Source organism: Brassica rapa, chromosome A07 (genome assembly GCF_000309985.2).
Source record: "Brassica rapa cultivar Chiifu-401-42 chromosome A07, CAAS_Brap_v3.01, whole genome shotgun sequence".
NCBI classification, from domain to species: domain Eukaryota; kingdom Viridiplantae; phylum Streptophyta; class Magnoliopsida; order Brassicales; family Brassicaceae; genus Brassica; species Brassica rapa.
The window spans coordinates 15184470-15196990 of NC_024801.2; the positions used below are offsets into that span (position 1 = coordinate 15184470).

Sequence of the window (12521 nt, forward strand, 5' to 3'; positions counted from 1 at the left end):
ATGGAGTACTATATATACTACTACTAGTACTTAATTAACAAGTATTTAATTGACACCACCACCAATCCAAGAGTTATTGGGATACGGTTGTGCGTTGGCGTGTCACGTGAAAGTGTATCACCGTCACCCGTTTTGAGAAAAATATGATCATTTGTTGTCAAGTTCCTCTCGCTCCCAAAACACAACTGTATATGTCTCTGATAAAGAAGAATTCATTAGAGCTAATGAAATTACAAAACATATACGCATTAGATAAGAAATAATATATCATAAGATTAGTAGAATTCAACCAAAATAGAAAAAATGTGGTTTAGACTTGTTTGAATGGAAAACTCTGTTTGAAAAGACCAAGTCAACTTGTCAGACGAAAAGTAATCAGCATAAAATTAAAGGTTGTTTACTTATGAGACATAATAGCTTATATATATATATAGTTGTAAAAATCTTGGTTTTAACTTTTAATCAGAGAGTTGGGATTTTGGAGAAAGCGACTGGGATGTGGAGTACAGGCTGGGCTGACTATATAGAGTTGGTTAGAATCTAATAAATGTGTGCAAAATATGTGACAATAATAATCTCTAATAATAAGAGCAACATTAACGGCTAATACTTGTGGAGTTTCTAAAAAAGAATATTAATATTTAACTATTTTAGTATTTTTGAAATATTTTCTAAAGAACAACTGTTTTTTAAGTAACAAACCGGTTCTAAAAGATTAGTTATTAAAAAAATTTGTGATTTTTCATTTATTTTTATATTTATCTTTAAAAACTCCTTTTCACCCCCACATTGGAGATTTGGAGGTGCATACTTTGGTGCTGTTTTTCTTTCCTAAATTATTAGTTTGAAGTTTTGATCCAAAAAAAAAAATTATTAGTTTGAAGTCTTTCTCTTCTAATCACTCTAGCCTCTAGGCTTGCACACTATCGTAAACAAAATCAACCCACCCCTTTTTGCTCTATCAATCAAACCTTTTGTTTACTGTCCTGTAAATAAATAAATGGGGGAGAGTGTATTTTACTTACTGTTGTAGTAAAAGTTAAAAGTAGAAGGAAAGAAAAGGCAAAGAGGAGGGAGGGACCAAGGGGGGAGGAAAGTGGAGGGGAGATTTCGTTTCATGATTCACTCGCTCTTTGGCTTTGACCAACTCAACCCTCTTCTCCTTCCTCTCTTCTTCTTATTTTTTTTGTTTGTTTATTAAATCTTCATCCACCATCCCACTCTCTCTCCCTCAACTCCAAATCCATGCTCTCTTTGGAATCGCTCTCTCCGATCTTAGCATAATAAGCCAATGGGTGTGTGTTTCTCCGCCATTAGAGTCACCGGTGCCAGCAGTAGCAGACAGACCAACAACAACAACAAGGCTCATAAAGGATGCAAGAAACCTACAGAGAATAAGCCATCTACCACCACCACCAACACGAAGCGGAGAGCCACCGGGTCCGTCCCTTGCGGCAAGCGCACCGATTTTGGATACGCCAAAGACTTCCACGAACAGTATACCATAGGCAAGTTGCTAGGTCATGGTCAATTCGGGTATACTTACGTTGCCATCGACAAGTCCAATGGCGATCGTGTCGCCGTTAAGAGACTCAATAAGAGTAAGGTAATTATTATCATTAGGGATTCAACTCAATCATATTTAAATCGTTTTGATTTTATTTCCACCATTATATACTATTCAGTAGATTCTATCTTTGATTCACCTCAGAAAAGTTTGGGGATCTATTTTTTTTTTGTATTTTCGAAAATCACTGCTCAATGTCAGATTGATTCTCCTTTTGTAACGATTCCTTTCTTGTTGCTCACTCACACAGATGGTTCTTCCCATAGCGGTTGAGGACGTGAAGCGGGAGGTTGAGATACTTAAAGCTCTTTCAGGCCACGAGAACGTTGTACAGTTTTACAATGCTTTTGACGATGATGACTACGTCTACATTGTTATGGAGTGAGAGTCTCGTCTACCCCTTCCCTTTGTTTTCTTTATTTTATTTTATTTGTTTCTATCCATCATCACAATTTTGAATCTCACTCTCTTTTAGGTTGTGCGAGGGAGGCGAGTTGCTGGATCGGATTTTATCAAAGTTAGTTACCATCTCTCTGAGAAAATAATCTCTTCTTCTCCCCTATTGAATTGACTGACACCTTCTCTTGCTTTCAGGAAAGATAGTCGTTACTCCGAGAAAGATGCAGCCGTTGTGGTTAGACAGATGCTCAAAGTCGCTGGAGAATGTCATCTCCACGGTCTTGTTCATAGAGATATGAAACCTGAGGTCTTATTATTATTATTATTTTTAACGTCTTTAACTTTATTGATATCAAATCAATGTAACTGATTATGTGAGACATAAATTACAACAGACAAGAAGAACACTAAATAGAAGTAGCAATAACAAGGATAGGCTGACTCTCTAGCTTTTTTCATCTTCGTTCCACTAATTTTAACCTTTCTCTTTTCCCTCTTTCAGAATTTTTTGTTTAAATCAACTCAACTCGATTCGCCTCTAAAGGCTACAGATTTTGGTTTATCCGATTTTATCAAACCAGGTTAGTACAAGTCCACCACACTTAACTAAGTGGCTTGATTTTGTGTAGATTAACAATTAAAAAAAAACAAATTTCAGGGAAAAGGTTCCATGACATTGTGGGAAGCGCCTATTATGTAGCTCCAGAAGTACTTAAGCGCAGATCAGGCCCTGAATCAGATGTCTGGAGCATTGGTGTGATCACCTATATTTTACTCTGTGGAAGGCGCCCTTTCTGGGATAGGACTGAGGACGGTATTTTTAAAGAGGTCTTAAGGAACAAACCTGACTTCCGCCGCAAACCATGGGCAACTATAAGTGACAGCGCTAAAGATTTTGTTAAAAAGTTACTTGTCAAAGACCCTCGAGCACGTCTAACTGCTGCTCAAGCCCTTTGTAAGTGTTGTGGTCCTTGCTTTTTTTTTTTTTTTTTACTAATTGTTAGGTAATTTTAATCATTAGCCTAATCCTCTTCTGTCTCTCTTGCCTTTTGCAGCACATGCGTGGGTTAGAGAAGGAGGGAACGCCACTGATATCCCTGTCGACATTTCTGTTCTCAACAACTTACGTCAGTTTGTTAGATACAGCCGTCTTAAGCAGTTTGCTTTACGGGTAAGCCCGAACGAGAAAGTTGTAAGAAAAAAAAACTATAGAGATTAGGCTTGTCTCTTATGCTCTCTGACCCCTTTCTGGCAGGCGCTTGCTAGTACACTCGACGAGGCAGAGATTTCTGACCTCAGAGATCAGTTTGATGCAATTGATGTGGATAAAAACGGTGTCATTAGTCTTGAGGAGATGAGACAGGTAAGTGAACTTTATGACAAAATTGCTTTAAGAAACACAACTAGTTATGTCTATGCATGATTCAGAGTCTTTCTCTACAGGCACTTGCCAAAGACCTTCCTTGGAAACTTAAGGATTCACGAGTTGCTGAGATCCTTCAAGCGGTACTTACAGTTTTTCTTATTTTTTTCTTCCTTTTCCATTGCAACTACATCTTGTGGGTGGGGGTAATATCATTATCAAAGAGAAATGCAGTTTACATATAATCTGAAAATCTTTGGTGGACACAGATTGATAGCAACACTGATGGATTAGTGGACTTCACGGAGTTTGTAGCAGCAGCTCTACATGTTCATCAGCTGGAAGAACATGATTCAGAGAAATGGCAGTTAAGATCAAGAGCAGCTTTTGAGAAATTCGACATTGACAAAGATGGGTACATCACGCCCGAGGAGCTTCGAATGGTAAGCTTTAACCTCCTCTTGTGTTGTCTTTTGTGGAGTAGATGATGGAACAAGAAAAAAGAAAAAAAGAAAAATGAAGAGTGTATATTTGTTTTGGTGAATTTTAATCAGCATACGGGATTAAGAGGCTCAATAGATCCACTTCTGGATGAAGCAGACATAGACAGAGACGGGAAGATAAGCCTGCATGAGTTCAGGAGACTTCTAAGAACAGCGAGCATAAGTTCGCAGAGAGTTATTAGCCCTGCAGGCCACAGGAATCCTCGGTAGTTTTAAATGGTATTTTTGAGTAGAAGAAGAAGAAGAGGAGAATGGAGACAGGGCAGTGTAATTTGTTGTTGGGATGTAATATTGTCTTTATATGTAATGCTGGTTGTACAATAACTGGGGGGTTTGGGAGAGGTTGTATTGGCCTCTTGGGTGATTCCTTGAAAAACATCAGGAGCATTCTTTTGGGTCATCACCAGGTGGAGGAAGTTATGGAAGGCCACGTGGCATACACTGAGTGGACCAGATCCAATTTTAATGGGTGGGGTACAAAAAGAAAGAATTTTTTTTTTTGTCAACCAAAGAAAGAAAGAAAGATTCCAGCTGTAACTTGATTCTCTTGTAATATTATTGTGGGTGTGACCAAACGAACACACAATACAGACCATTTCTATTATTTTCCATGATCCTCCAGCCAGGATCGGAGTTGCTCTCTCTATTTTTGATGATTAATATAATATTACAAACGCAGTGACAAAAAAACATATTACAAACTTTTTAAGGAATATTTATTCAACAACGAAATTATATTGGTAAAATACACCAAGCTAGCTGCAACTAAGAGTTGGTTGGTTAATCAAATGGATGTTCACAACGCACCGAGTTTCTGCAAGTCATTGTATGCCTACGACAAGCACCAAAATGTTGGTATGCCAAGCTTACATCGGCCCTCAAACAATTTGGGTTTTCGCATGACTATGTGGATCACTCTTTATTCTCCAAAATTCTTGGGTCTATTTGTCTTCATATTTTAGTATATGTCAATGACTTTGTTATAGTTTGCAACGACGCTAATACAAGAGTTTAAAGACTGTCTATAACGTTACTTTCGTATGAAAGACCTTGAAAAATTAAAATACTTTCTTAGCATAGAAGTGGCGCAGAACGAATCTGAATTTTATCTTTTAAATACCCACTTGATATTGTCTCATTTCTATTGAACATGTAACTTCCAAGAATTAGCTAGCAGACACTTCAGTAAAGCTCTTCCTCATCCACTTTTTGAAGATCTATTATCCAATTTGGGTGTTCGAAATCTCACACTTCCAATTTGAAGAGTATAATGAGTTAACTACTAGATTACATAGGATAATTCCTATTACTCTTAAGATAACGATGTAACTACTCAAAGTCCTTAGCTGATTAGGATTTCATTGTTGTATATATACCGGCTATTTACATAGAGATCCACAACACAAACTATTCATTCAACACCCATTATATTTCACATTGCATGTTTCGGATTGATTAACAATATGAATGGAGTTAGGTGAGGTTTCGTAAAGAGAACGACAGTCGATAGGAGTGATTCCAGATGAAATTGACAAAGAACGGGTAGCTCCACAAGCTGAGGTTATACTTTATTGCCAGCAGTGACTTCAGTGACTCCAAAACCATGAGCTTTTCTTTTTCCTCTATCTAACAATGAAGACGATTTCCACAGAGTTGATCTTCTCTCTTATTTTCTATCTTTCAATGCAAGTTTCTCTTTGTGTCAAGAGATTGGTTTACACTCAGACCCGGCTCTTACTATAGCAAGAAAGGTTGTTCATAAAAAGATTTAGTGTTATTTTATTGATTATTAGGGCCCATTTTAAATTGTTAAATGACTAAATATTTGATAAAGTTACAATAAATGACCCATAATTAACTAATACTAACTCACATACAATAAAACAAAACCCCAAAAAATCTATACATTTTCCCATTTTTTTATTTTTCCGATGAAAATTTTTATTGGTTCAATTTAAAGAAATAAACTCCCTCCGTTTTTTTATATAAGTCGTTTTACAGCTATGCACGTAGATTAAGAAAACCATTAATTTTTTATATTTTCTAAACAAAAACATCATTAATTATTTACCTAACCACAATTCAACCAATAGAAAAATAGAAGATATATTACCATTGGTCATACAACATTAATTATTAATAAATTTTACATAGAAAACCGAAAACGACATATAATTTGAAACAAAAAAAATTCTCTAAAACGACTTATATTAAAAAACGGAGGGAGTAACAAAGAACAAATTAAAAAAATGTTTATGAAAGGGCCCATATTTAATGTTTCGCTAAAGACTATCTAAACTATTAAAACAGGAGTACAAATTAGTAATAGCCCTGACTTTTCCTAAAGAATTACCATCCTATGCCATTGAAAATAACTTTAAAATAAACTTCATAAGATATTCCTTAAAAATCGCCAATCAATTAATTATGCATTTAGTAATTTGTTTCCATATTCTGCGCCACATATTTCAACAATACCTAATATATTGATTATCATATATTTTCAAATATTCGATTTAGTTTAAAAATTGAAGGCAGAGGATATTTTCACTCAATAATTCATTGGCTTGGGAAGACAAACCCTATGACATCGATCAAGGATGTTGATTCTCACTGCAAGAGTCCTATCAGCAAAGGCCTTGTATGTGTAGCTGATATCAAGTTCCCTCTGCCGTACATGCCAAAATCTTTCTCTCATATGCTCTGGATTATCTCCCACACAACCTAAACAAGACCATGCCTGAATTTGCTAGAGTTGCTTCAGATGGTGTAGTTCTTTTTGCAGGTATCTATCTTAAAACTTTGAGAGTAATAAAAAAATTCATTCAAGTTTTTGATTTGTAACTTTTGAGCTTGGACTGTTTCTAGGTCTCCTGGTCAAGCAAAAGAGTAAAGTTGCTGAATTTTCTAAATTCGGGCGTCCAGTAAGTTTACTACACCATGTTCTCGATTAATTTATAAGTGGCATTAGCATAGTAGACTTAGTAGTTTATGTAGCTAGCCGTTTGTATTGAACACATGATTAAAAGGACAGTTATTACTTTTTCTTACTGCAGGCTAAAATGTGTAGCACATCATGGTGGGACCGATTCTATAACCAGACAAGCTTAGAAGGAAGACGCACCAAGCAAGAAGTTTGAACAAGCCTGCCAAGTCTTTCACCTCAAGCAAGCCATTGCATTAGTCAGCCACCACTAATCCAAACTAAAGCATATTCACACGTAAGGAATTAAATAGATAATTGTTATTCTCCTTTGTATTTTGCAACAAAGTCTTTGTCCATGTATCTATGAACACCATTTTTCATATTGAATTTAAATCATTAGCATCACCAGTAATTACCCCCATGAGGCCATGAACACTTGCCATCTTTAAATCAATGGAACCTAAGGTTATTCCTTTCTCTGATTTCTCTACCCGTAACTGCATACATAAATTTGATCGCATTGTGACAATAAACCCAAAAGCCACCGCTAGCCTCTCGATGTGATGTCCACCACCAAAAAATTGAAATTTCCTCTGTCCTATAAGGCTATAACATCAAGGATATCTATATTATTAAAGTATCTATATTATCTATATTATTAAAGTTGAAGTACACATTGAGATTGTTTGGCAATATGGATAGTAGTTAAAAAAATAGTATTGTTTGGAAACATGGATATCAGTAAATTAAGAAAAAAGATAATGGGCTTATGCTACTTAAAAAATTGTAAGTCCATTACATTATATTAAAAAGTAATGAGTCTATGTTACTTGATATATATATTCAAATCAAAATAATAATTTAAAATTGATTTATATCAAAAATTCATTCAAAAATATACATATATTCAAAATTTGATTTTACTAACATATTTTTCAATAACTATTATAAAAATATTTTTAATATATATATAAACAAAATACAATACAAAACCCAATTTCAAACACCAACTTAAATTATGGTTTTTATATTTCATATTAAATTTTAAAATATAATATATGTGATTATTTATATGATTGTAAGTATAAAATATTATTAATTATAAGAAAACTTATTTGATGGTACGCATAAAATACGATTAGTTATATGATAACACATATTTTGTAACCTATAATGACACATATAGGATATATATAATAGTGATTAAGGGTGGGCATTCGGGTTCGTTTTCGGGTTCGTTTTCGGGTCTTTTTGAGATTTCGTGTTCAGTTTAGATCTTTGAGGATTTGGTTCGGATTTGGTTCGGATTTGGATAATCAATTTAAGTAGGTTTGGTTTAATATTTGGATAGAGGATAAATAATTATTTAAGTATTTTTGGAGTTTTGAGTATATTTTAACTATTTAAGATATTTACGTTTGATTATTTGTATATATTTTCAAGCATTTAAGCAAACTTAAAAGTAGCATATATATTCTGGGTGTTTTTATATATATTAAATCTAAAAATAATTAATATATATAAGTATATAAATCTATTTTGGATACCCAAAATACTTCGGTTCGGATTAGATTTCAATTCTTCAAATACCAAAATTTTGAATAATTCAGATATTTAATCAATTTCGGTTCGGATTTAGTACTACTTATTCGGATTGGGATCGGTTCAATTCTTCGAATTCGAGTTTTTTGCCCAACCCTAAATAGTAACATAAAAATCAAATAGCATCATATTTTTTTAGATAAATACACCCGCACGGACGTGCGGGTCAAAATCTAGTTAATTGTTTAAGACTGCACTGTTTACACTAAGGGAGTCTGCTCCAACTTCTTTTGTAAGTCCAAGAACCATTAATGGGGATCAAACTCTTCTTACTGTACAGGTGACTTTAAGCCGGGTGATGAGGCAAAGATCACTGGACCCAGTTGGAAAGGAAATGCTTATGCCTAAAGATCCAAATGCCACCATCACCATGGTATTGTCATAATAATAGAAATGACCTCAAATAACATTCCTATTGATTACTTGTTTGTTTTCCGTTTCCTTAGCTTGGAACAGGAACTGGAATTGCTCCATTCAGATTATTTTTGTGGAAAATGTTCTTTGAGGAGCACGAAGACTACAAGGTGAAACCAAGAGCATGCTCTCTCACCCACCCACCAGCTATAGTAACCCACTCACCAATTGACTCTCTTTATATGTAGTTCAATGGTTTGGCGTGGCTCTACTTGGGTATACCCACAAGCAGCTCACTTCTCTACAAGGAGGTACTCCTAGTCACTTTACTCATTAAGATATACTATTCTTGTCTTGGAAGAAGAGCTGGTTGGCCTGTGTGCATACAGGAGTTTGAGAAGATGAAGGAGAAGAAGCCAGAAAACTTCAGGCTGGACTTTGCGGTGAGCAGAGAGCAGACGAACGAGATGGGAGAGGAAATGTACATGAAAAGAATGGCAGAGTATGCAGAAGAGCTGTGGGAGTTGCTGAAGAAAGACAACACCTTCGTTTGCATGTGTGGAGAAGGGTATCGATGAGATCATGGCCTCACTTGCTGCTAAAGATGTAAGTAAGGCACATTCATTTGATTTTATTATTTGGGAACCACACAAATCTCTGCTGCACATGGTCTTAACAAACTGGGGGCAGGAATCGATTGGTTGGAGTTCAAGAAGCAACTGAAGAGAAGTGAGCAGTGGAATGTGGAAGTCTACTAAATAAAGCTGATGCTATTGGCAATTCTTCATTTTATTTTGTTCATCATTACCACCAGCATATTACTCTTCCTCGCTTCCTTAGTCAACTTGTTATACTTCTTGCAACATAGTGTGTGTTTCTCATTGCCAAACTTTTTTTTTCTCAAGGGAATTTAATAAAAATACTGTATTTATTAATTAATCCATGTGTTACTCATAATTAACACAGCTTTTATTTGATGACACAGCAACACACTTAACATTCTAAATAGGCGATACATTATTACATCACAGTTTGCATTATACTTCTTTTTTTTTATTTTAATAAAAGAGGATGATTAGTTTGCAGATTGCTGCTGCTCCTTGTTGATGGGAAAGCTCTGATCCACCCAAGCCAAGTACCCACCTCCTATGTTTCTCACTTTCTTGTAACCCTATTTTTTACATTCAAGATACTCTGAATTGTTTTTTTTCTTCTTTCTTAAACAATAAATAATCCAAGTGCATTATTGGCTTTATGTATATAAATCAAATAAGCTTACTGCAGCAACAAGCTCACTTGTGGCATTTAAGGATCTGGCTCCACTCTGACAACCCTGCATGTATCATATTATCAGTTTCTTCATTTCTTGTGGGTGTGATGAGGAAGAAAAGAGTTATTACCACAAGGATATCATCAGTTGGGCTGAGAAGAGAAGATACTTGATCCAAAAAATTTGGATTCTTCACTCTCCCTAGTGTATCACACAGATCACGAGGGTCTTTATATATACATCTAAACTGGATAATAACTCAAACTTGATTTTGATTACCTTGAGGTGTGCTGAGCATGTAGGGAACGTTGAGGATCTTAGGTGCCACACAATGGCCTCTCCTGAACTCTTCCTCGGTCCTGCATGCGCACGAAATTAACAACTTGAATTGGTTACTTGCACATAGTCATGATGATGGGACAATAGAGCGTACCTAACATCAAGATATTGATGGTCGGACTGGAGGAGAGTCTTGGCTTGGCTCACATCAACAGTAACAACTTCTTCTGGCTTTGATGGAACCATCTTCTCAATAACAAAAAAAAAAGAGAAGAAAAGAAAAGATGAAAGCGTTAGGAAGAGAGCTGATGATAATAAATAACCCGGAGAGCAGAGCATTAACAGATAATGTTATTTTATTAGCATACGCATTATGGTCAGTATAAATATTATAAATGGTATATGATCTAGCCATTACAAATGTGTTGCTATAGACAAGGAAATGAAATCTAGAATAAAGAACAAAAAGATAAATCTTACAGACCTTGGACAGCTAAGTAAAGCCCACCTAGAAAACTTGTTCACTTCTCACTAATTTTAAAAAAAAATGGAAAGAAATTAGCGTGTAAAACTAAAATTCCTAATGATCAACCAAAATTTTTAAAAAATTGATGACCCTAAACACAAGTTTCTCGTGTTGATCATCACTGAATTCAGTGGAAACTACCTTGTCGATGGAAACAAGGATGGGATTGCGCAACTATCGACCCCATGAAGGAGTCATTGTATTGGTTGGGACGTTAGGTGGGGATGAGGGACGATGACGTCTCCTTCTTCCTTTCTTTATTTGTTTAACAATATCACCAAAACAATCAAAAGCCACGTTCCATTCCACCATGTATGGGATTTCGGATTCAGTATTACTAAACTTCGGGACAAGCGATTCATCATCAAAGATTTTTTTTTTTTTTTTTTTTTGAATTGAATGTTAAATTTAATTCAAAAGAAAAATTCCTTATTACAACAAGTGCAACCTATTTTAAACTTTCCATCCCTCCCCAAATTTTATAAAACGAAAAGATGAATAAAAAACTTATATCTTGTGCTAAACCACTGTGCCATTCCTCCTTCATACTTCTTATCACCCCTCCTTCTTATCACTGTAAACTTGTTTCTCATCTCTTTATCAATCTTCTTGACAATAAGCACTGCAGGGGCAGGCTTCTCTCCATGTCTTCGTCTATTTCTCTCCATCCAAATAGCATGTACTGCAGATTGAAACACATGCCTCACTATAAACAGACTGAGATCCTCCCATGTGGAATTAGTTGACAGCAGCCCAATGAGATTATCCCAATCCGTCGTATACAAACTCCTCATCACCCCTCTTACAAGTGTTTCCCAAATCTCCCTAGAGTAAAAACACTCAAAAAAACAGATGCTTCCTCGTCTCTATTGGCTCACTACAGAACCCACAAGATACATCCACATTTAAATTCCAGCTTCGCAGGCGATCACCAGTAGAGAGTCTGCCATGTATCGCAGTCCAAAGAATAAAAGAGTACCGAGGAGTTGCATGTTTAAACCACACAGCTTTGTGCCAGCCACATAAGAGATGCTTCTCTCGGATTATATTCCAAGTTTCTCTTGTAGAGAAAACCCTTTTGTATTTGCCCTTTTCTGTTTTCCACAATGAGACATCTTCTTCTTGAACCCAATTTGCTTTATAAAGCTCGATCTCCATCTCTACTCTATTCAAGAGTGGGATGCGATGTTGTCTTCTTCTATGGTTCCTACAAGCCGCAACCTTTTCATTAGCGAGTATTCCCAAATCAATGTGACCTCTTCCACTTAAAACATCTTGCAGACAACCCAAAGAAGACCACTTTTCAAACCAGAAAGAAGCTTTATTGCCATCCTTTACCTCCACCTTATAGAGCATTTTCGCCATGTCCCGACATTTCAATATCTTCCGCCACATCCAAGTCCCAGACTGATTATTATCCTTCACCATCCAGATAGACCCCTTCCTGATAAGATAGTTTTGAACCCAATTTACCCAAAGAGAATGAGATGATAATATCCTCCAAATCAGTTTGATACAACACACCAAATTCACTTCCTTTAACGGCCTAATCCCCAGCCCACCTTCTTGCTTCGTCTTACAGATATCCTTCCAAGCAATCTTATTCTTCCTACCATTAAGTTCCGGACCAGACCAGAGGTACGCAGAGCAGATTCTCTCAATCTCCTTAATACAACTACTAGGGAGTCGAAATGCAGCCATCCAAAAATTGGTTAGGCTCATTATAACTGAT

At 35.9% G+C, this 12521-nt stretch overlaps 2 protein-coding genes and 1 pseudogene across 3 annotated transcripts; 2 read left to right on the forward strand and 1 right to left on the reverse strand.

The window, feature by feature from the left end:
* The first annotated feature begins 1057 nt into the window (after positions 1 to 1057).
* LOC103829620 (calcium-dependent protein kinase 28) lies at positions 1058 to 4535 on the forward strand. 2 transcript variants are annotated; one of them, XM_018653000.2, is made up of 11 exons: positions 1058 to 1606; positions 1818 to 1948; positions 2043 to 2084; positions 2162 to 2273; positions 2469 to 2547; positions 2625 to 2921; positions 3022 to 3137; positions 3222 to 3329; positions 3410 to 3472; positions 3599 to 3772; positions 3852 to 4535. In XM_018653000.2, exons 1-11 carry the CDS (start codon positions 1292 to 1294, stop codon positions 3870 to 3872), a joined length of 1458 nt encoding a protein of 485 aa, XP_018508516.1. In that variant the 5' UTR covers positions 1058 to 1291; the 3' UTR covers positions 3873 to 4535. The 2 variants fall into 2 exon arrangements, with proteins under 2 accessions (XP_018508516.1, XP_009103544.1); XM_009105296.3 differs by having other exon boundaries at positions 1068 to 1606; positions 3884 to 4473.
* Positions 4536 to 8572: 4037 nt separating this feature from the next.
* LOC103829889 lies at positions 8573 to 9773 on the forward strand (annotated as a pseudogene).
* LOC103829622 (thiosulfate sulfurtransferase 18) lies at positions 9662 to 10617 on the reverse strand. The gene is made up of 5 exons (XM_033275349.1): positions 10418 to 10617; positions 10264 to 10343; positions 10115 to 10185; positions 9994 to 10047; positions 9662 to 9885 (listed from the first exon to the last, which is right to left on the reverse strand). The coding sequence occupies exons 1-5, from the start codon at positions 10600 to 10602 to the stop codon at positions 9790 to 9792; spliced, it is 486 nt and encodes a 161-aa protein (XP_033131240.1). The 5' UTR covers positions 10603 to 10617; the 3' UTR covers positions 9662 to 9789.
* Between the last annotated feature and the right edge of the window lie 1904 nt (positions 10618 to 12521).